The sequence below is a fragment of the Anas platyrhynchos genome, chromosome 3 (genome assembly GCF_047663525.1).
Source record: "Anas platyrhynchos isolate ZD024472 breed Pekin duck chromosome 3, IASCAAS_PekinDuck_T2T, whole genome shotgun sequence".
In the NCBI taxonomy this organism is placed as follows: domain Eukaryota; kingdom Metazoa; phylum Chordata; class Aves; order Anseriformes; family Anatidae; genus Anas; species Anas platyrhynchos.
This window is the reverse complement of record NC_092589.1, coordinates 114,872,631-114,896,885: the sequence shown is the minus strand read 5'-3', so window position 1 is coordinate 114,896,885 and position 24,255 is coordinate 114,872,631. Positions and strand designations below refer to the sequence as shown.

The following is a 24,255-nucleotide window of genomic DNA, read 5'->3' as shown; positions in this document are numbered from 1 at the left end:
TGAATATGAGGCAACAGTATGTTATCATCATAGCTAAAACAAAATGCACAATGAGCAACAGTAGAAGATATGTGCTTGTCAGACTGAAGGAAGTAGTTGTTCCCTTCTGCTTGATGCTGTTGAGGCTAAATCTGGAATGCTGTGTCCCATTTGGCACTCTTCAAACCCACAGAAATCCTGAGAAACCGGAAAGGTTGAGCTGAAAGCTAGTGAGAGGTGGTGAGGGCCTTGGAGCACATGTCCTGTGAGAAGACGCTGAGCTTACTTAGTCTTCTTAGCCTAAGAAGAGGGGCCTGTTGTAGGTAACAGCCAACAACAGCTGAAGGACAGTTACGAAGATGGTAGAACCAAAACCTTCCTAGTAGTTCTGGCTAGAATAAATAAAGAATTGAATAGAGGATCGGTGGGTCAAGAGCCACAGGTTGTTGCTTGGCAGGTTCAAGTAGGGCATCAAAGACATTTAAAGAGTCCAGTGGAGGGCCACAAAGATCATACAGGGCCTGGGACATCTTTTCTATGAGGAAAGGCAGAGAGACTTGGGTCTGTTCAATCCTTGAGAAGAGAAGACTGAGATGGGATCTTATCAATGTTTACAAATATCTGAAGTGAGGGACACAGAGGGATTTGGCCAAGCTCTTTGCAGTGGTTTGTGGGGACAGGACAAGGGGCAATGGCCACAAAATGAAGCCCAGGAAGTTCCACACCAACACACGAAAGAACTTCTTCATGGTGAGGGTGACGGAGCACTGGGACAGGCTGCCCAAGGAGGTTGTGGAGTCTTCTTCTCTGGAGATATTCCAGGCCCATCTGGATGCCTACCTGGGCAACCTGCTCTAGGGACCCTGCTTTGGCAGGGGGGTTGGACCTGACGATCTCTTGAGGTCCCTACCAACCCCTACAGTTCTGTGATTCTGTGAGCAAAAACCTTTTTCACTATGCAACACTGGAGCAGGCTACCCAGAGGAGATACAAAATCAAGGTTTTCAAGACTTTGCTAGAGTAAGCCATGGCTGATTTGATCCAGTGTAGGCAGTAGTCCTCTTTCAAAGCAGAGATTGGGCCAGAGACCTCCAGAGTGAGGATTGCTGAAGTCGGATCTCAGGCAACACTTCTGTGAGCCTGCACATTTCCATGTGTAAAATTTCAAAACTTTGTCATATTTAGAGAAGTTCAGTCCATTTGATTACCCACATATGGTTAAATTATTTCGTTGTTATCTGGCAGTACCCAACTAGTAATTTGTGACTGGCAAAGGCACAAATGATTGCAGAATTTAAACCACATTTCATAAAAAGTTACCATTTAAAATAATTTGAAGAAGATATATCTTAATATGTGAAATATTTAAATCAAAAATTAGATGTATTTCAACAAATATAGTAAAATTATGCAAGAAATTCTAGAACCGCAAAATCTAGTATGTATTATGTGAGAAGTGTCTTGTGCTATGCAGAAGATCAGATTAGATGATCCTGGGGGTTCTTTCTGTCTTGAAAAGTATAGCTGAATTAATTCTGAGGCAAAGCAGATCTCTGTTCTGATCATGGTGGATGAGGATTGAAGTTATTGTGACATTTTTTCTTAAAGGATATAAAATAAATTTAGACTTAATGTCTTGATAGAAGAGATTGCTGTTTCAGATAAGTAAAAATTTTCAGCCAGATCCAGAAAATGTAGTAGAGATGCCGGAAGGATGCATAGAAGAGGAACAGAAAAATACTTAAGTAGCAGTTTCCATCCTGGTGATTAAGAGTCAAAATACAATAGAAATGAGTGGCTGGGTAGAGATGAAAAGAAAGAAGGAATATCCAAGTATGTTCTTGCACAGTCAGTCATTCAGTTCACTGCTAAATTGAATGTGTTGTCCACCACCACCATCTCATAATTGATGGATTGGAGTGCCATAAAGAATGACCTAACAGAGAAGAAGAAACTGTGGTTTTGAAGTACTGATTTTTCTTTTTTTCTGATACAAGAAAGTGTTAAAAAAAATCGTTTTGTACAACCAGTCTTCAAATACTCTCATTAACAGCCCTGTTCTTTTCCAGTAAACCAGGTTAAAGAACTCTGCAATTTTGATTTTACCAGATGTAAAAGAGCTTGGGAATTCACAGCAAAATTTGTGTGTGTGTGTTTTGTTTGGTTTTTGTTTGTAATGCAAACACGCCTTCTACTTTACCTTCTGTGTGCATGATGATTTGAGATGTGTGGGCTCCCTGCAGTACGGTCTCAGTGGCATCAGCCCCTCCTGATAGCACTTTGAATCCTTAGTTATAGTTCTGCTCTTACCAGGTTTAATGTTTTATTTTATGTTTGGAAGATAGTTGTATTCCTTTCCTTGACGTGTAAGACAATATGCCTTCCCTGTTTAATAGACTTGATTAAACTGTCTGCTTCTGAAAAGGATAATCATTCTCTTTAATCTAACTACCACTTCCTGCCCCTAATATGTGAAGGATTTAATCTCTTCTAGAGACCAGATCCTTACCTTGTGAAAATGAACTCTGCTCTCTTGAAGTAAACAAAACTTGGGCATGTGCTCATTCTTAGACATGTACTCCAGTGCTGCTTCAAGCATGATTCAGTTACAGCATAGTAATACACAGAAGAGGCTGTACGTAATCTTGACTTTTTTGAAATACAGGCTTTTCATTTACACTTTAATACAGTAGATAACATTTTAAAACATTTTTCTTAAACTCTATTTTTTGTTTCTTCTCATTTTGGTGTTTAGAAGCATGAAAAACTAAGCATAGATTAACAGTGAAAGAAACCAAGACATACACATTTAACAGTTATTATATTATTTACCACTTATGTATTGAATGTCTGTATGGGAAGGGGTACTTCAATATTCTTCTCTGTCTGGTGCACCTTTAATGTGATGTAATTTATTAATTCCAATGATGATAATGCTCCCATCTTAAAAGCACACAGTTTTGGTTCTGCTCAGTGCAGGATACATTGGCCTCAGTCTAGGAGAATGTTTTATTTTTCTGGTCATCTGCAAACATGTAGGCAGACTGCTCATGTGCTTTAGTCTAAATTGTGCATCTCGATGTTTAAATGGGTGAGGTCAAGAGCGCTCGGCACCTTTCCTAACAACCCCGTTGCACTGTCTTAGGTGAGGAGTGTGCAAGCAGATCTTTAAAATGAGAATTGACACACTCCTCTGGGAAGCATAATGCACAAGGCTAATAAGCAATCTGTGGTTTATATTTCTGCATCTGAAACTGTTCAATGCATGTTTAATTTGGGGGGTGGGGGTTAGTTGAAGGTTATGGCAGGGGTGCTGTGCTGTGCTGCTATAATTTCTGTTGTGAATGCAGTTCTTGCTGGAATAAGGTACATCATGTACTTCTACTCTTTTGTCAGAGAGCAGAAAGACAAACACGAATGATGGACTCAGTCCAGTATGCAGAATTTTGTGAAAGTCGGCAATTGAGTTTTTGTAAGTATTATAACGTCTGTATTGTAAAAAGATGTTAAATTATTATTTCATGTAATAGAGAACACAGCAGAACCTCATATTCTTTGAAAGCACTTTTGTTTCATCCACAATAACAAAACTTTAAATTCTTTGTCCTCATAGCTCCTGGGACCGGTTAATTTAGCATAGTTTTTAGGCTGTCTGGCAGAGTATTTTATTTGACTGTTTACCAGGCTTTCTGTGTGCTCAAATACTGTGCTGGTGGGGACTGCTGCAAAGATAGAACTTGTAAAGAGTTAATGGATTAAAACACCCGTACTTGCCTGAAGTCTGTCATGGTGTTGTTACAGTCAGCACATTAATAAAGTTTCATGGTTGCAGGTTCTTAGGAATGCATCTAAAATTAGGGAAGAGCAGCAAGTTTTGCTTTTATTTTTGTATCCGCAGAGACACAAAGAACTTACTAAAGAGTCTTTTTCTATTTTAAGCTGTAAGCTCCTGCTGTGGAATTTATTCAACATTAGCCAAATTCATCAGTATACGCCATTCCAACACTAATAACATGATGACAGAATTAGGGCTTTACTAGCACTGAAAACCAACTTACTAGAAGTACTTGTGGGCCACAACTATAATGAGCTGTAAATTAATGGGCTTGATCATGTAGCAAAACATCATTACAGAAGCAGTTAAGTGATGACTAAGGTTTTAGGTCAAATGTCAGAGAAAGTGAGGTGAGGGAGCCAGTAAAAGTCATGACAAAACAGCACATGATCCTACAACGCAGGCTAGAACACAATGGTGTCTTTAAATGAGAGACCTTATCTTGTTCTTCCTAGCAGGACACTTAAATTCGAAGAAAGAGTGAGTCATTTATGGCAAATAAATGACACATTCGAAATACTGTTCTGTGTCAGCAAATGTTAGAAAACATGTTTTGTAAGCATTTCTTTTCTTAATTCAGTATGTTTTGTAAGCTTAGATATAATTTGGCATCATACATCTGTGAGCCATTAGATCAATGATAGCTCAGTTTAGGGTGACTTCAGCAAATGAGAGGTTTGCGATAGAGTCGTTTTTAAAACCCGAACATTGTCATCTGGAGACAGAACAAATACAAATCTTAAATTTGCAAAATCACATCAAACGTTGCTGACCAGTGGACTGTGATCTATAAAAACACCCTTGATAGTGTTTTCATAGTGTTTTTAAATAGCTGTATCTATACAATTCTTTTTCACTGACATTTAATGGCATTAATAAATGATAATTACAGTGCTTCGAAAATAGTAGAAAAAGAGACTCACTCACAAATTTAATTACATAATTTGAACTCAACTAGATAGCACATTCTAAAGGCCATGCAGAACATTCGTTCAAAACTAACACAAAGATGATTTATGCTTATTTTCTCATTATTCTATTAAAAGTTTAATTTATCAATAAAAAAAAATATATTGTATAAAGTAAAAAATCCTTTTTATTGTTATATAAACCCATGAGAACTGGGTCACAAATCCGGGACTCCAAGAGATCTGTTCTGACAATATATATTCCTAATTAGAGCACCACGTATTTCTGTGTGGTTTTAAAGACAGGCAAAAGGAAAGGTCCATCAAAGGATCAAGCACCATAGGATCTCATTCCCTCCTAAAAAATAATGATTATTGACATTTGGTTTTCTGCTTTTTATTCTTTAATGAAGGAAGCTTCCTTTAAAGAAACTGTTTCAAATGGTTCTCCCAGCTTGTATTTACTACATTTTGTTTGTCCTGTCTTCACAAACAGCTCTCATTAAGACCACTGTATAACTGGTTTCTTTCTGTGATCAGCTTGTCTGCCACTGCCTTAAGTAAGATCATCCTTTTTTTTTGGTTCTTCTGTGAATTTCCATGATGATTTTTCTGTTCCATTTTCATATCTCTTGTTCTTCCTTTTACTCTCTCAGCAAGTCTCTCATGTTTCTTTGTTCCATATTTTTCTCTGTACTTTCTCCTAAGTGATCTCATCCATTAGCAGTGTGAAGTTCTTGTCTGAATGCTGATCATTTACAGATCTACATCTATCCTTATGTCTTTATATCCAACACACATTTTAAAAACACTCCTCTACAAATCATTTTGGCTGGCTTGTCAGCACCTAATCCCTGCACTGTTAACACAGAACTTCCCAGTTCTTCTTCTGTCCTTCTTTATTTGTCTTTGCTGTTGTTAACTCAATTATATAATTTTATCTGGGTTCCAAGCCTCAGATTTGTGTTGAGTTCTTCTAGTGCCTTTTTCTGTCATTCATCAAAAATGTGACGCAATCCTATTTACCATTCAGTACATTCAAGATCAGATTTGTCCTATCTACTGTCCTCTGAGGTAGACTCTTCCTTGTTCTGAAATCTCTTGTGTGATCGATCGTCTCTATTTTTCTCTTTCCTCCATGCTGCTCATGGGTTTCCAAGATGTTGTGTATGAAATAATCAACTTTCCTCGGTACTTCCATTTTGAATTCCTTCCCTGGCCGATCAAACTGCATTAACACTCCATGTTTAACATTGGCAGTATTTTCTGTGACCGGAAAAATGCTTTATTTTGCCTCCCTGTTGCTAACATTTTCTTTTTCCCTTATGATTTGAACTGACAGCAAAAAAAGCATCCAAGTTTCGTGACTGGCTGGATTGTAGCAGTATGGAAATAAAGCCAAATGCAGTTGCAATGGAGATTTTGGCGTATTTAGCATATGAGACTGTGGCACAGGTAAGGAAGTATACCCTACAGGTTGAACTCTAGTTAAACAGTATGAATTGGTAACTCTTGGACGTACTTCAAACTCAGGTGACTGTGTTGTAGGCACCTTTGGAAGCAAGAAGTTAATAGAATTCCTATCTATCTTTCAATTTACTATATGACAGATGAGTGCTATACCATATTCATCCATCTGATGCACAAATAGAAATGTTTTCTAATGCTTACAGAAGGGAGCGGAGTCCAGCACGAACTTTATTCAAGTCCAAACTGAAACCACATACTTTGCTATGTGACCTTTGGCAGTGCGCTGAGGTTCATTAAACCCTATTGCACAATTGGATTAAAAAGCAGGATTTCCTGGAAAACAAAATGTTACCTTAGTGCCAAGCCAAGCCCTCTTGGGTAGATAAATTACTCCATATATTTACAAAAGTGGAAAAGGACAGTTCCTGAGGCTAAAATATCTCAGTAATCTTGTTTTCTACTGAGAAATACTGAGAATAATGTGCCTCAACCCACAACTCCTATCTCTCTTCTTTGTTATAGTTGCATTCATAGTGAGTACCACGTCAGTAAGCCTACCTATTTAATATTAGCTCTTTTTCCTCCTGCAGTTGGTAGACATGGCCCTTCTGGTTAAACAGGACATGGTTCCTAAGGCTGGTGACCCCTTCAGTCATGCCATATCTGCCACCTTCATACAGTATCACAACTCAACTGAGGTAAATGTTGATTTCTCATGTATTTATATACATGTAATTATTATTGCAGGGGTGTGAGAATAAATGCATTTTGTATTTTAGTATTACATGTGTTTGGTAGTCTGTTGCATTCAGTGTAGGTTACCTTGAAATCTAGTTTTGGTATGTTCTTCTGTTAAGGAGTTTACTAACATTGAAGTTACAGATGTAAGAGGAAAGACATTAAATTATAGCTCCAAAAATTAAATTCTTAGCAGCATCTTTACATTTAAATGTAACTTCTCTTTCCTTGGGTGGAAATTCCTTCTCTCTCTGTTGCAGATTGGGACATTAAAGCTCACACCCATACTTGTCAGCAGTAGGTGACAAGTACAATAGGTGACAGTACAATATGTGCTGTATGGCATGCATTGCTGCGATAGAGATATTACAGTAGTTGCTAGAATTAGTGAACTTAATGCTTCATTGCATCTCTTCTAAGAGTAAATCTAAGAAGACATAACTCTATTTTGTGATTTGATTATATAACAGCTGTTTGACATCTTGTTTTGATAGCCACATCTTTTAGGGCAGGCTACAAGTGTGAAAACCAGTCTTGATTCTCCTGAAAATACACCACCCCCTACGCCTACTCCCCCTGCTCCAGCAGGACAGCAACATCTTGGGAAAACACCATCAGGAGCCCTGGGGAATGGAGGAATAGGACAGGACTCTACCAAATCCAAACAAAGGAAAAGAAAAAAGGTATTTGGTGCAGAAGTATGAAAAAAGACAAAGAAACCAAAACATCTTGAGGATATGATGTGTATCATTTTAAATATTAATTCACATTGATTTTAAGCTACATCACATGCTAACTACTGATGTTATAGTATGGACAAACATGTTCAATATTTTTTCGGTCAGAACTTAGATAAGACTACTCTGTGTTTTGTTGAGGTGACAGTTGCTGCTTCTAAGACAAGCTATTCCTCTAAAGCTGCAGTAGAAGACACCAATCCAGATAACCAACCCCTTCTCTGACAGTAGCAGCTAGAGTAGGTTTTGAGGCTCAAGGTATAAACAACGTAGGCGAAGAGGTTGTTCCGATTGTCTTGCTCTCTGCAGCCTTAGGCAGCTGCTTCCTTTGCCTATGACAGCTTTGCCTGATCACCTATATTTTTATGCCAATTGGTTGCATTCAATCTAAATATTTGTTAACTTTGCATAAAATATGGACGTCTCACATTCGGTGTATGAAAAGTAAATATTACAATTCCTGTCTTCTGTTGTAGGTCCTTGGTATTCTATGTCTATATGTACCTTAAAACCACAGGGGAAATAGATTTGATTAAATAAACTGGTTAGGAAGCTCTGTGTTAACCACTTAGAGCTCTTTTTTTTTTTCTTTTAAAGAAAGAAATGTGATGGCAGCAATCGTTTTGCTGCACAACAATGGAATGACTTATGATTTTTTCATGTGTGTTATTCTTTTACAATCAATACTTATTTTTCACTGAATTTTACTAGTAATTTTTATACTGACAGTTAGAAAAAGATTTTTCTCCTTCAGGTGTCATCAGGGCCTTAGATAATTCCAGTATGTTCAACTTTGTCTCTGCTGCTCTTACATTGTATTTAGAAAGCCTGTAGTGAATCCTAAAATCTTTCTGAATACATTTAGACTGCTTTCTCCTCTGCTTTCTCCTCTTCCTTTTTTTTTGTATTGTATTTGAATATGTTTTGCTTCTCTGGGCAATTTCCATTATTATTCCTAGGAACAAAAATGTAGATGGGGATTAAATTTTTGATACATTGTATTTCACTAGTTTTGTGAGTTTATTTAAAATTTCTGTTGTTTATCTTAATGTCTTTTAAAATAATTAAATTCTAAGAAGTGCACAATTTTAATTAAATGTTCCCATGACATATCCAATTTGGTTAGGTATGTACTAGATATAACTGAGGCATTGAGACAAATGAGTTAATTTGGTGGAGAATGTTATTTTTAGTCCATGAAGACCCATTCCAGCAAAAAATATTTGAGTTTCACATTCCGTTACAAATGTCAATCAACAGGGAAGAATCCACCATCTTATTATGAATAATTCTGTATGTAGGTACGTAGGTTTCAGTGGACTCGGCACTCTAGAAATTTCTTTTGTAAAAAATACCCCAAGTTTTAAAGCATTAACATGTAGTGTAAAATATATGGGGAAAGCTGGTACATGTGTACATTTAATTTCAGTGTATAACGTAAGTTTTTGTTCTTGGTGCATTCACTAATACTATTTTCATGAATTTATTACCAAGCAGACATCATTCTGGTAAGTCACCTGAATTCTGGCAAACAGCCATGTCTGGATGAAGCCTAAATGAACATTACCATTTGATTAGAAAGGGGAAAAAAGGAACTTTTTATTTTAAAATCTTGGGGATGCTTTTGTAAAATCAGTGAACTGGTAGCAGTGAAATCTTATTTTTCCCATTCAGGGCTCATCACCCCCCAAAAAATTATTTAAAATTTGAAAACATTCCAGTTTGAGATAATTAAAATATTTTTTCATCCCTCTAACATCATAACGTCACATGTTTCATCTTCAAATTTCAATCTGATATTACTCAATGGTGATTTTGGTGTCAAATTGCTTTCCACTTTGGGTACTTGTTCAATATTTTCCCCACCCCTTGACATCATAATGAAAGCCTGAAATGTTTTAAAAATAGTTTCTGTGGTTATTGCAGTATGACTTATATGACCCTTTCATTTTAGTTAGAACATTTGCTGCTCTTTTCAATTGCAACATACAGCAGCACTAGGTGAAAGATTTAAGAGGACAAATATGGTGTTCTTTGGGTCTCTTAAGCAAAGTTCATGTAAAAGTCCTCTTTGATTTGTTAATAGCTTTTTTTCTCTAATGTAGTGTGTGGCAGCAATGATGTGTATCCTCAGGAAAAAAAAAAATTGGTCCATTTTATAAAGGTTTATTTTCATACTTTATGCACTGTAGGTCTGTTGTGTGTTTTTGATTTAGTAACAATTTATGTGTTTTTCTGTTGCAGAGCACTGCAGCCTGTGGTATAGAGGCTCAAAGCGATGCCATCCAGCCCAGCCACATCAGAGAGGCCATTCGACGCTATGGCCACAAGATTGGCCCCCTTTCCCCATTCACAGTACGTAATAACAGAGTTATAAAAAGTTATATTTATAATCTTAAAGAACTTTGATTTTCAAGTGGTCAAATGAAGAAGCTTTGGAATTGTTGAGAGCAATTTGTGGTGACTGTAATTTTCTTTATAAAAGTGGCATAATGCTCTTGGGAAATAAAACTTAGTAATTTCTGTCTCTTTTTGGAAAGACAAAAAAGTTTTTTTTTTCTTTTAAATATTATTTTCTTTCAATTACAAATTATGCTTTTTTGTTAGTGCTTGAATTTTCTGTTTTTGCAAAGTTTAGGTTTACAGTTATTTTAAATTATATGTATTCCAATATGGTGAGGAGCACTTTATATTCTAAAATTAGTTGTGTGTTAGATACTGCTCCTATTGGAAGCTGAACTCTCAAGTGACACATTTAGGGTTGGAGAAAGAAGAGATTGGTTTCTTTAGACAACTTTGAACCTCAACTAAAATGTAATAGAACTGAGCTTGTGGTAAAACACTGATGGAATATGAGGTTTTGCCATCATTTTTTCTATGCAAATGGCAATTCCATTGTCCAGAGCAGTCAAACAAATTCTTTATTTAAATTTCTCACCTGATAAAAATGTGTAAGTTGTCTGTCTCTGATGTCATAAATTAGGATTATTTTTCTATGAACTATTGTTTTATGTGGCATATATTGTTATTTAGCTTAAAAAATGCATTTAGAAAAAAATGAAGCTCAAAGTAATTATTATAGAAAAAACACACTTGATCTCAGCTTTGAAAAATTAGGAAGAAATTTTCCATTTTTGCAGAGGTTTTAGAAAAGAAAAATTATTCTGAATCTGGAGGAAATTCATCTCCATGAAAATTATATGGAGGAGCATAAACATCAAGGAAACAGTAGTACTTGACCTCAAAAGCTAGGAACAGAAAAAAAAAGTAAAAGAGCATGTGAAGTTATAATTTTCTTACTGTTAAAACTAAGGGCAATACTTTTATGAACGGAACTAGATGTTTGGGATATTATTCTCTTTACATAATTTTACCTCTCTCCTTTGCCACTCACAAATGCCAGACTAATATCATGTGAAGCGTACAATAGAATTTCTAATCCAAAATAGAGAAGAGCTTTTAGCAGAAGTTTGCAAGAGATAAAGCAAAGAACATGGTTATAGCTTCTGAAAGCAAATATATTTGGTTTTATTTTATTTGGAAAGAACTCTTATAAACAGTTACAGAAAGGTAAGTCTTCCTCCTCCAACTATCACAAAAAGGCAGCTTAGTTATTAACCAAACTATGATTGCTTTGCAACCACAAGATATAGTGAAATACTCTAATTTTTTCAGTGTCCTGCTAACTTGTGAATTTCCCAAACTATACAGCTAACTGAACAATTTAATTTGTTGACACTATCTGCTGTCAGCGTGGTTAATATGATGATTAAATCTTGTTCTTTCTAAACAAGCCAAGAGACAAGAAATCATGGATAATCTTGTAGATGCATACAGATGTTGTAGAGCTGTAATACTGTTCTTTTTTTTTTTTTTAATAAAAAAAAAATCAGGAAGAGCATTATGAAAGATATTATAGTGTATGCATTTAGATTTGCTGATTTGCCCATTTTTCTTTTCACTGCTATCAATCACAGCTGTCCGAAAAGTAACTACCCCAAACTTCCCATAAGTTCGTTACAAATGCAGAAAGCGTGAACATAGACAGATGCTTCCTTTGACCCTACCTTTTCCTATTGCCAGACTCTCACTGTTGATTTAAAAAATACTCTACCTAGCCATTTTGAGCAGTGCTGCGGCAGCACTTCTTTTGAACTAACTTCTACTTTCTCCAATTGCCACTGCCTTCACAATACTTTCTTTATATATTTGCGTGACCTCGTAGACTTGATGACAGAACCAGGAGGAAAAGTGGCTTTACTCGGTGCACTTCTTGTGACACTTAACAAACTGCAGGTTTGGTGTTTGCAAGAGCTAGAACACAACCACAGTTCATGCTGGTGTCCATCCTGTCCCATATTTTCCCACTTAGCATGTAAATGAGAAGTCTGTTTTTGAGTTTAATCCTCTGTCTTTTATCCATTGTGTTTTATCCTCTGAATTCTATTGTTAAATCAGATTTATTAGATAATTCTAATATTTTTGATTCTGTAAAAGGTGACTTTGATGAGCATCTTGGCTTGAGAGGTTCATTTCAGAAGACTAGTAGAATCAGCATAGGATTCCTAATTTTCCCATCGTGAAGAGGATTTAGTAGGATACTTCAGAACTGGTCAGAACCAGTAGTAATTATCTGAACCTTAGTAATTCGCTTTCTGAAAGTGGACTTAAGCTCAGAATATTACCAATACAGATAAACATCTGCTTGTAGAAATGGCTGAAGACTCAACCATGATTTTATTTAAACTTAGGTTGCCAAACTTGACTATGCTGAAGTACACACAAATGAGTGTTTGAAAGCACACCTTCGTAACTGCATTGTGTAGACTCAAATTGCCATTGTAAATTGTTTCTGAAGTCTTTTCCCCATTTCACTGTTGAGCGCAAAGGTGCTCAACAGTGAAATGAGAGGAGGGAGCTGGAGCCAGTTTTTGCCTCAAGAAAACTTGATGGTTTTCTTCTCGGATTCTGACTTTTTCTGAGAGCTCTTCAGGGTGATGTCTGAGCACTATCTGAGGTAGACTCATCAGACTTGATTTGGTTGCTTAAAGACAGATGCTGGAATAACTTGTATGGTTTGCATTTTTAGCCCAGGAGGACCTTCTTCACGATGCTTGTCATATCCATTAGGCAGCTACAGGTGCCTTATTTAAGACATCCCATAATATCTCTAAGCTTAGGTATCTGGATCTTTAGTATTACCCGATAGTTCTCTTGCTACTTTTTTGAGAGAGCAAGAAGTAAACAGGAAAAACAAGAAGAGAAGTTATTCTACAGAATTTAGAATATGGAAAGATTCCACCAATCGTCAGGAAAGCTAGAATTGATTTCTGACAGTGGCATTCATGACTTATGTGGCATTATTATGGCATCAGGCATAATACTTAGAGTGGAATTTAGTCTAAAACCTTTAAAGCCTAATTTTACAAACGGTCACTTGCATTTGTTCTGGATGCTTCAAGTTCTCAGTATCCTGAAAAAAATGAGTTCTTATGGGTCTTAAACCGAGACACCAAACCAACGATGCCTATTACAAATCTAGATCTTTCTGCCTCTGTTTTCTGTTTGACAGTGAGGATTATAATTGTTTGGCACCAGAGTTTGTCCAGAGATAAATTTATATGATTATTATGATAAGGCAATGACATGTCTGCCAAAATATTTTTTATTATGGAAATATAAAGAAATTTCATTCGGTGAAGCTGACTTTCAGTAAATAAGACTGAATTTAACACTTGTTGAGTAAGACTGGCATTCATCTACTAAATGATTAAGAGAAATACTGAGTTTTCATCAATAGCTATGTGTCATTAGATTCAGTGAAGTCAGGCTTTCAGCTGTTTCCACCCTAAAAACTAACCCTAAAGTCATGTAGACAAGTTAGGAATAATTTCTTTATTATTATTATTATTTATATTTATATTTATTTTTTAACCATATTTTCTTTGATTTCTCATAAGCCTGCTTATCTTTCTTCCACATAAGAATTTGTAATTAATAGGTACTATAAAGCTGAATACAAAAGCATTGCTAGGATTCCCTCACAGAGTCTGTTGTGAGATTTTTCTTCATGTACAGATATTTCACACTAAGTTTTCTGAGATTGGTAAGAAGAAAAAAAGAAGTGCAAATATGTTTTTTGTACAGGGAGAATGTATAATCAGTCCTAGAATCCTGACTGTGAACACAATTACCTGAAATAACTTAATAAGTTAAGGAACATACAGAAAGTCTCATAACAGGATTATTGGGCAAAATAAGTTACTCAAAGCATTCAACAACAATTTTCTTAAAACAAGAAGCATGTTATTCTGAAAAATTCTTAGATGTATGTCTATTCAACATTAAGGAGGATTTACAGAAGAACCTTACCCTCACTTTAAGTTAGTAAGAAATAATGGACAGCCCAAGACTATTTCTTCATTTTAAATAATTCCTATCTCATTGCAGCCAGTCATATGAGGCAGAGAGCAAACATTTTCATTTGGGAGATTATTTTTAATTTAAGTAGAGTTGGCTTTTGGCTTTTTGCCATGCTGCCTAAAGTGAGGCATTCAGTGGTCTCCCTGAAATTCACTGCGTATCGTTTTTAGTGTTTATGATTTAACAAAATTGGTTTTAGAAAGACTTTATCATCAGTACAAATGGATTTAGTTTAAATCTCAGTACATCTGGAGAAACAACTTTAAAAATCTCGTTCTGCAAAATATCTGATAATACGTCTCGATTTAAGATTGTGAGAGACTAAAAAATCAGTGTTCTATATGAAAAATCCTATTCAGATGATAGCATTTCAATCCTAAAGCAGATACCATTCTCACAGCCTTTCTATAAACATGCAGGTTTTGTCAATACCAGTCTTTTGTTTTTTCTCTGCCATATACATGTAGGTTTGAATCTTTTTTTTTTTTTTTTCCTCACCTGTTTACTGTTTCTGAAAGTGGAGCAGCAAGCAGGCTGCTTTATTGTACTCTTCTGGCATTTTTAAATCCTTTATCACTTGTGACCTGACTTTATCCTGCCAATATTTTTTATTTTCCATTTTTTATTATGTGACTGTGCCATCTTTAAGGGCAGCATTAAGCTGTGTCACACTCCCAGGTTAAGTCCCATGTCTTGAAGGAGAGGAATCTCAGCTCTGACAAGCCAGGACTCTGCAGTTCTTAGACTAAAGCTAATTTCTGCCCTGTTGGAAGGTCACCCTCATCAGTGGCAAGACCCTTACAGGATTGCAAAAACATTCTCCAGGTTCAACATCAGGCTCCAAAAATGTGAAAAAGCTCTACCTTTGTTCTCCTGTGTGGGTTACCAGAAGAGACCTGCCCTTCTTTAAGACATTAATAACACGGTCATCAGCGATGGTTCATTCATATTTGACCCAGATACTCTCCAAAGGTTATTTGAATCACTTCCCATAAGAGACTCTCATGCATGGACCTTGATTCTGCTTCTCTGAATAAAATTCACTTGTTTCCTTGGAACAGCTCAGAAGAAGATCTGAACGGATAAGAAAATGTTCTTCTGCTCTTACCCTACAAGCCCTCATTGCAGTGTGGGTTGTTCGGCTTTTCCTTAGATTGTTTTTCCATTCCTCAGTCGTTCTGCTGACAGCAGAGCAGCCAGGTATGCTAGATCAGGAGGACCAGGAGCCTTACACACATAGATGTTGGTTCTAATTTTGTCTTGGCAGCAAAGTGTTTTTTCATCAAGAAATTTCTTTGGATGTGGGACTAACTTTGGGATGGTTGCATTCAATGTGAGGTTCAGTTATGGGCAGGCTGAATTCTTGCCTGAGCACCATCAGTCATGGTATCGTATTGAAGCATCATATTGGAGGAGACAGATGAGTGGACCTCATAAGGTTGGTTCCATTCCAGGAATTTCCAAAGTCAACTTTTGTATTTTAGATTTAAACAAGAAAGCAGTTGTTTATATCCAGGATCCCTCTCAGATCTCTTTTGCTGGTGTAACTCGCTGATGTTGATGCAGACCTTATCTTCCAGGTCCTCACATGGGATTCAGGAAGACAAGTCTTCCTTATACCATCTTACAAGTAGGGCATCAGATTGTTCTCAGTGCTAGGGTTCTCATTGTTTAGCTTCATTGTCACTCTTCCTACACACTACTACTCCAAATGATTAAAACAAATGAGTTTAGTTTTCTCAGCTCATTCAATTAACCTTTGTCATTCTTCAAATCTCTTATTTTTAAAAGAGGAAAGACTTTCTATGAGTAATGTTGTGGTGCAATTCATGGCTGTCTCTTCACGTCACCCATCTTTGGATGTTTTCAAAGTGTCTGATAAACTTTGTTTTTTCTTCTAGTTAGAAAACTAATTCCCTGGCAACTTTGGTTCAAGTACTAACTTTCTGAATGCTGCAGGACCATGACGACTGCCAGTCCCTCACTTACTATATCTGTCCCTGAAAATATCCCTTCTAGTGGCTTCAGTAAGGTCAGGGGAAGGTTTAGATTCTGATACAGTTTTTCAATATGACACCATAGAGAATATGACACCTCAGACTTCTGTCTAAAATTATTTTGAAGTTTTGCGCTATCTAGGAAATATACATACCCCATGTCAAATGGTTCCTATTCCTAAGATCTGAAGAATTGCCCATATAGAAAGCATGGTTATAGAAAGATCAGCTGGAAGATTGCTAATATAGCTCATCCATGTTTGATTGGACAAATGCCACAGACCTCAACATCATTAAATCTTATATGTTGTAGTAGTTTTTTAATATAGATTACAGGGGGCTACTGAGTGCTCCATCTATATTTTTACCAAACACTACAAAAATTAAGGGACAGTGGTCATTTTAATTGCATGAAAACTCAAAGGTCTGCTGGTATGTCTGGGTAGAGAACTAATTTGTTGAAGCTGGGTACTGTGTGAAAAAGCCCTTGAAGAAGGAGAGGTTAATTTTCTGTAATTTATTTGCATATATTTTGGTTGTGTATTTTCCCATCTTCCCATCTCCTAATTTCTTTCAGACTACCAGGTAGAAGGGCTTTTGTGGCAGTTTGGCCAATGCAAAAAATAATGAATTATGACTAAGATTTCATTTGACTGGGAATAATAGCTTCACAGTACATCAGAAAGGAGTTCTTCCTGCATACACCAAGAGTCATTTCGTACTTGGCATCCAGTGTTTTACTGGGTATGAATCTAAGATTGCTGTGTGAGGTTAGTGTGGTAGAGTCCTGGTGTGCTTTGCATCTTGGTTTCCCATGAGAATCCAGGTACATTTCCTAAATGCAGTCTTACTGGGTTAGTAAGACTGTTTAGACTGTTTAGCCCAGAACCGGTGATGTCACTAACTGAGAATTAATGTAAACTGTTCTGAATGAAAACAAAATAAATAAATTAAGACTATTAGCTAATGATTAGTTTTGTTAGATGGATGTTTTTTAAAAACATAGAGAGATTGAGTATTTTCAATTATACCAGTTATAGAGGTGAACAGTACTAGTAGCAGAAATAGTTGCTGTGGTACTTAGCTTTTTATAACATCATTGTTACAGACTCCTCAAACTGTTTTTTGTTGTTTTGTTTTGTTTTTTTTTTTTTCTTTTTCCTGTTAACATCGATTCGAAAATTCACTTGACTACTTGACTTTTCTGGGGTAATATCTGATGGGCTGTGTTTGGCAATTTTATTTGAAAGAGTCTCAATGCAGTGTTTCTTAGGTCTTTGACACCAGAGGGAGAGACAAGAGAGAAGGAAGGGCAGAAACAAAGCAAAATTTCTTTGAATATTCATCCCAGGATGCTGTTGACTGAGAGAAACCCATGCCATATGGAATTCGTCAAAGAACATGTGGCTTGTGGATTTGCATGTCAACTGGCTGGTCATGCTGACTGATATTGGTAGTTAGGAAACTGAAGCACTTTATAGGATAATGGATGTTCCATGACTCATGCTTCTAGGTGTATGAAAGAAAATTTGGAAGCTTACATCCAATATCACAATTGCACAGTTTTTAGGTTCTCCACCTGAAAGTCTAGGATTTTAATAGGACTCCTGCCAGCTTCATTCTTTGACGTTTCAGAATGAGTTGACCCTCGTTGACCTATATTCAAAATGTTCCCAAGGGTTTGCAAGCCTCTGATTTTGTGTTCTGGTGCAGTTTGAGACATATGTGCTAGAACCCTGCTACTGCTGTGTTGTACAATTGTGATTCACGTTCTGTACTTGGTTTCACCGAATCTTGCTGGTTTTGAGTATGCGAAAAACTTTTTTTTTTTTTTGGTAGAACATTTCAAAATGCTAATGTTACTTCTAAAATGGAGAACCTGATAGTAAGTACAAACTTTATCATTTACTACTACAAAACTCATCCTCACACATACAGCATTGCGATTATATCCTTGATTATAAAATATATATATATATATAGGAGAATATTTTGTAACAAAAAGTACATAGTCTTTTGGGATTATTTTCTCAAGGTTATTGTGTGTTTGTCAAGCACCAGCAGTGGCATTTTCTGACATCTTTTCTTTGTTGTTTTGTCATGGTTGTCCTTGCTCTTCCATCCAAGCTGGTGATAGGTGTTCCTAATAAGGCAGTTTTGGAAGAAGAGTTTGGCTGTGTAATTTATTCTTTAGGAGCATTTGATGGATGTTGGTTTGGACAAAAAGAGCACTTTGAAAGTTTTATAATCATATGGTAAATGGGAACTAACATTAAACTAGTGAAAATGATCCGTTTGCATTTATTTTGACCTTAATAGCTATGTCAAAATGACTAACGTAATTAGAGTAGTTAGGTTTTGTCTCCAAGTGCAAGCCACAATGGAAAGCAGCAAGTGTACTCTAGATTCTTCTGTATTGTATCATGTCTAAGGTAGTCTAGACATATATTTTATCCGCATATTCTCTTTTGACATTATTGGGTGGTGCTTATTGTTGACTACTTTAAAGCATGGCCCAGACTTTCAAGGAGCAGAGATATACATAATGAGTTTTTAAAATAGCACTATGTAATTTTTCAAGACATGAAAGAGAACATACGTAACTCTTCATCATGTGGGATGATGCAATTCCGTCTGTTGTACCTGAGTCTATTTTTCTGTACTCTGTGTATTTAGCTTAAAGAAGACATTTTGTGGCCATTAATTCATTGCAGGTTAAATCTTACTTCCTTGTTCAAGCAAAACCTAATAGGAAGTATGCCTACATTAAGATGAACGGACTTTTCATATTCAAAGATGAATTTTTGTGTGGCTATAAAATTAATTGATAAGAATGGCCTAATGCTTGGACATAACCTCTATTATCAATCTTTTACACACATTCTTTTTCTCATAATTCATCTAGATATTAGAGGAGTATAATAATACTGACTGTCTGGTAGTTAAGCATCAGCACAGTCTGTCCCAAAAGCCCATGTAAATGATGTTAGTGTCACAACCCTTTACATGGAGAATATAACCATATGATTAGGTTATTTTGTGGCTCATTCAGATGAGTGGTCTAAGTATTAGGTACATTGAAGTGTGACCTAGAATGAAGGGAGAAGGAGGATTGTTTCTCTTACGTGTAGAGAACGTTCAATAGGAAGGCAGTGAAAAGTTTTTTTGAGGAAAATTTACACTCTCTTGTAGCATGATGTGCGTCTATCTTTGCAGGATACCTTCCTTCTATACATCCTTGCAGTGAAATTCCTTCACAAAACTTTGGTTCTGGACTCTTAATTAATTTAAGCCAGGGCAGCATCTGTGATTTCAATAACATTAAGATTTTAAATGAGATCAAACTCAATACCAATCCAAATTCTAATAAGCTAAGTGTTTCTATAGACTGGTGAATAATAAATAAATAAATAAACAATAAAAAATCAAAGCAAAATAATAATAAAATGTTAGTTTTAGAATAATGTAAAAAACTGACTGGTAAACTCACAGTGAAAATGTTCTGTGGTCTTGACTGGATTTAGGTATAAGTATAACATTCATCCAAATATTTTTCTAAATAACAATATTAATTATGCCATTGTGCTCACAAAAATATCAGATGTATATGTCATGTATTTCTTACAAGGAATGAAAGCACATTTTCTCTAAAGAACTTACATTGTTTGAATCAACTTTATTTCTAACACTTGGGATAACAAGTAGTAAATTGTTAATCAAAAATATTCTGTGATCAATATATAGTGATTACCCAAAATCTTGATATGAACAGTTATTGATTTCTGAAATGATTAAACTGGTGAATAACACACATTTGTAAATAGTACTTGTGACCATGGGAAAGAACTCTAGTCAAAAGATAGCATCCTCTGCTCTGAAATTTAAAAGAAAGTTGTCAGCTACAGCAGCGCGAAAAGAATAGGAAAATGTTTCCAAAACGGATTCTTTGTCCCCTCTGGTTTATGCCAGTTCTGAAATGAAGTATTTTCGATGTTTAGCTAAAGAGAAACTGAGATTATAAATGTAAACTGTAATACTGCACAGACCTGTGGAAGACAGTGGCCATTATTCAGCAGCGTAAGTGTGTGTAAATGGAGCATAATGAATGAACAGAGGGTATAACCAACTTTTGTTTGGGTATTTACTTCTTTGGGGAAAATACTCCTTCAGGCCCCAAGTAATTTCAGCATGAAATGACTTGCTAGTCTAAACCTTCTCTTGTTAAAAATTTCAGCCCCGTAAAATTGCATAAGCATCATTAAACAATGAATATTTACAAAGCCACATTTATGATACTGCTTGTGACATTCCCTGTGTGAAGAACATGTAATGCCAGAGTGTGCTCAGAGACTTGCATGGTTTGGGCCTCACACAGTCCTGTCTGTATGCTTATAGGTTCTTAAATAATGCATGCAAGTAGTCCACGTGAACTTCAATACTTTACACATGCATGTGAATAGTATAGCTTCATGATCAAGTGATGTCCTAAACAAAGACCTTTCACTTCTGGTGGTTTTAAAGTGTTCATTATTGGACCTGACTGAGCTCAGTTTTTAACTGAATGCTTAAATCCGTTTTTGGGGAGAAAAATACTAAAATTCGTCAAAGCCTTTGATAATTTCGATTCAATAAAGATTATATTAACTCCACTGATTTTCTCTTGAAAACAACGTTTATGGAATAGGATTAGACACAGCAAAGCTGAGCTTGATACTAAAAAGTGTCACACAAGTAAAGTGGAAAAAAAAAAGAGGGAAACATTGAAAATATAAAAGATAGTGTGACAGTATGATGTTTGCAGAGATAAACAAGTAAATAGAACAGAAAATTCTGAAAAGCATGTTTATTTTAGGTGCCTTAAACTTAAAAAAAAATAACCTTCACTTCTGGTCTGCAAGTCACTCTTCTTTACTGAAAGGAATTTCTTTCTGCATCCTTCAGACTAAAACAGTAGTGAAAAAAGTTTTGCAATACAATCTTCAATAATTGTTTCAATATCCACAGTGTGGATGTTACATCTAAATTTTTCTAATGCACTTGAGTGATACAAATTTTTGAATACTGTTCCTGAAAGAAATTAGATAGACTGAAATCAATTCAAATGAAAAATCTCTGATATTTAGGATGTTGTAAATAACATACTGCCCCTGTTGATAATCAAAATCAATTGATACTGATTTTGAAGAAGTCAGGATTTCATTTTTCATCAGTTTTCAAATATGAAATTATGTATTTATGTCAAAAAGCATTTGAAAACTTTTCCTTCAGTTATATATTCAGTTTCTGATATATAAAAAGTCAAAATGACACTTTTTTCTTGTTTCTTCTCATTTTGAAAGCAAAAAAATGATTTTATTTCATTAAATGATTATACACTTGTAAAGTCTTTGTCTATACCTCAAGCTATTGTCTGCCGTTATTTGTTATTCTATAGTGTTAACACTCTGTTTGAAATATATGAGTTATGATTCTATAAAAACAGTAGGAAGTCAAATCTCAGTTTGGAAATCTTGCTCCCTTCCCTCCCAGCCCCCACCCGAAGGTTCCTCCTTGCAGATTTATGAAAGAAAACATTTCTTTCTGTAAAAGGTTTTTGTATGCCAGCATCTGGAAGTGTTTATTTCAGTGGCGTGTAATCTATCTGTGGATTTAGTTAGCACCAGACCCCCTTTTGTGTACTCCCGACTTAAAATTTTTATAAATGATCTTGTTGAATTTGTGCCAGTGTGCACATGGTTTGGCTGATTGCTGCATATATCCTTTACCTGCCAGTCACCTTTGATTTATATTCCTTCCCCTCTGCTTTTGCCTTCCAAAAATGGTGCCACTGAACTGTCCTCTAAATCATCTTATTGGATAAATTACTCCAAGATGAGATGGTACGGTTTAGGCCGACTCCTAGACAGAAGGCATTCCTATAATCCATCCTCACCCGCTCTGTGTAGGACCATTCAAAAACGAGAAGGACCAGGGGAAATCAGGCTCTCTCTTCCCCTTCGTCCTGAGCACTATTTCTTCCAGTGCTATTCAAAAATGCAGAATTGGACGTTTGATTTATATAGCTCTTAATGCTGTTTGAAGGCACATAAACAGTTTGAGAATCTTTCCGCATTCTCTCCTAAATTAAATTCTTCGTGATATGAGTTTAATCCTAAGAACATGGTTATATGGTTTTCTCCCAGGAAAATTAAAATGTAAAAGAATAGCATATTTAAGAAAATTTTAAAGCATTTCATTTGGAATAGGTTATACAATATGCATGACAGTTCTTTCCATGATAAAAATCCCTACTGGTTTCCTTAAACTAAACAGCTAATACTCCTTCAGAATAACAACGGTTCTGTAAGCTTTACTTAATGACATTACTAATTTGGAGAGTTTTATGAAGTTTCCTGGAGAAAAGCAGGTGGCTTGGCAGTAATTTAAAAGGTTCACAATTTGTGGTAGCGGTTTCAGGGGGTTTCATGTTTCTAAAGAGGGAGACCAAACTGCATATTGCTTAAGAGTGTCTGACACAATGATGTATCATTTTGGACTAAGTTTCCAGAAGTTCATTGGTCATTAAATGTGCTGCTTGACTTTATATTGCAGTTTCCCAGCTGTCTCTACTGGGGGTAATCCTAACGCTCAGGCAGAATTTATTAATGAAGGCATACGCTTGCAATCCTGATGAAACAGTAAGTTGCCCAGATGAGTTTATTAAACAGGAACACAGATTTTTAGATAAGACAAAAATGTCATTTAAGTAGATTTGAAAAGAACTGGCTCATTTTCTGCAGAGCACTGGGAAAGTATTTACAAACGGTCTGGATAGTATTTGATATCCTGTGGGGACATTTAAAATTCTTGGATTGCACATACATCAGTGTCTTACTACACAACACAGTACATGAATTGTTGCAAGCAGCATGCTAGACTTTTAGGCAGTATAGATGTGGTTCTGTTGAGGCAGGAGACACTGGCATGAAATAACTCCGCTAATTTAGTCTGCTGAACAGCGCTGAGGATTGCTTCTCCATTGTGGTGCTGCATGAGATACTGGCAGTACGAAACAACACCCACAGCTTGCTCTGCATAGGAGCTCACAGCATAAGATGTTCTTACTTTTCATGTCTCATAATGAAATGTACTCTGACTTGACAAAACAAAATAGCTCTGTTAGTGAGAAGATAATAAGTAAGCTCTGAAGTTTACAATTAACTGCATCTCTCATATAACACAAAGCAACTCCTATTCTCATAAACCCTATATAATTATTTTTTTTTTCTAGCTGTATGTCCAGATTGAAATAGGTACTAGAGGCTTTTTATACACACTTGTACTGATGTAAAAGGATCCTAGGGTAAGAATACAATATGTTTTAAATGAAACATATGTTCTTATATAGCTCCTGAGAGTTTTAAAAGGCCTTAGTATAAATGAGAATGTATACTAATATATACTTCTGGTACTTTGCCCATGGTCATCTGAAAAGTAATATGGCAGCATAAATATCTGTTTCAAGGGTAAGGTGAGCAAATATAATTTTGCAGCAGATACTAAGGAAGAAAGAAGGTAACAATGAACTGTTCTGAGGCACTATACAGAGGGAAGATAAGTAAACATTCACATCTTAAATAATTCACACTATTTTCTGTATTGTATTTTTTGTCCCTACATTGCATCCATGTAGCATGTAGATTCTGGTACAAAAGTGTTTTTTTTGTTTGTTTGTTTTTTGTTTTTGTTTTATTATTATTATTATTATTATTATTATTATTATTATTATTATTATTATTATTATTATTATTATTATTATTATTACTTACCATTACAGAGAATAAAAGTTCAGCTCCCTGTGGTTACCATATTTTTGTGGGTCTGTTAGATTTGGGGCAAAATTATGTGCTTACACCATTATACAATGCAAGAGGAGTTGTATTCTGTTCAATTCCTTCAGGTTCCCCTTGATAATGAGCATTCACTCATGCTTATTTTTCTCTCTGAATGATTTAAAAGTGCTTTATGAGCTAAAACTACTTACAGTTGTCAGTTCACCTACAACAGGGACTCAGACAGCTCAAATGTGAAATGCAGCAGCTGTGTAAGTCTGCAGCAGTGCTGTGCAGCTTTGTAGGACAGGATGTGAACTGTCTAGATGAAACATTATGAGAACTTTAGGATCATGT

At 35.8% G+C, this 24,255-nt stretch overlaps 1 protein-coding gene across 2 annotated transcripts in view; it reads left to right on the top strand.

Moving 5' to 3' along the window:
- Nucleotides 1–24,255, top strand: part of SUPT3H (SPT3 homolog, SAGA and STAGA complex component) — a 278,696-nt gene that overhangs the window by 211,084 nt on the left and 43,357 nt on the right. For both annotated transcript variants that reach the window (XM_072036526.1, XM_038176225.2), the window contains exons 7-11: nucleotides 3,376–3,451; nucleotides 6,065–6,177; nucleotides 6,783–6,890; nucleotides 7,425–7,613; nucleotides 9,912–10,022. In XM_072036526.1, coding sequence (XP_071892627.1) covers nucleotides 3,376–3,451; nucleotides 6,065–6,177; nucleotides 6,783–6,890; nucleotides 7,425–7,613; nucleotides 9,912–10,022 — 597 coding nt within the window. The remainder of the gene's footprint in view (nucleotides 1–3,375; nucleotides 3,452–6,064; nucleotides 6,178–6,782; nucleotides 6,891–7,424; nucleotides 7,614–9,911; nucleotides 10,023–24,255) is intronic.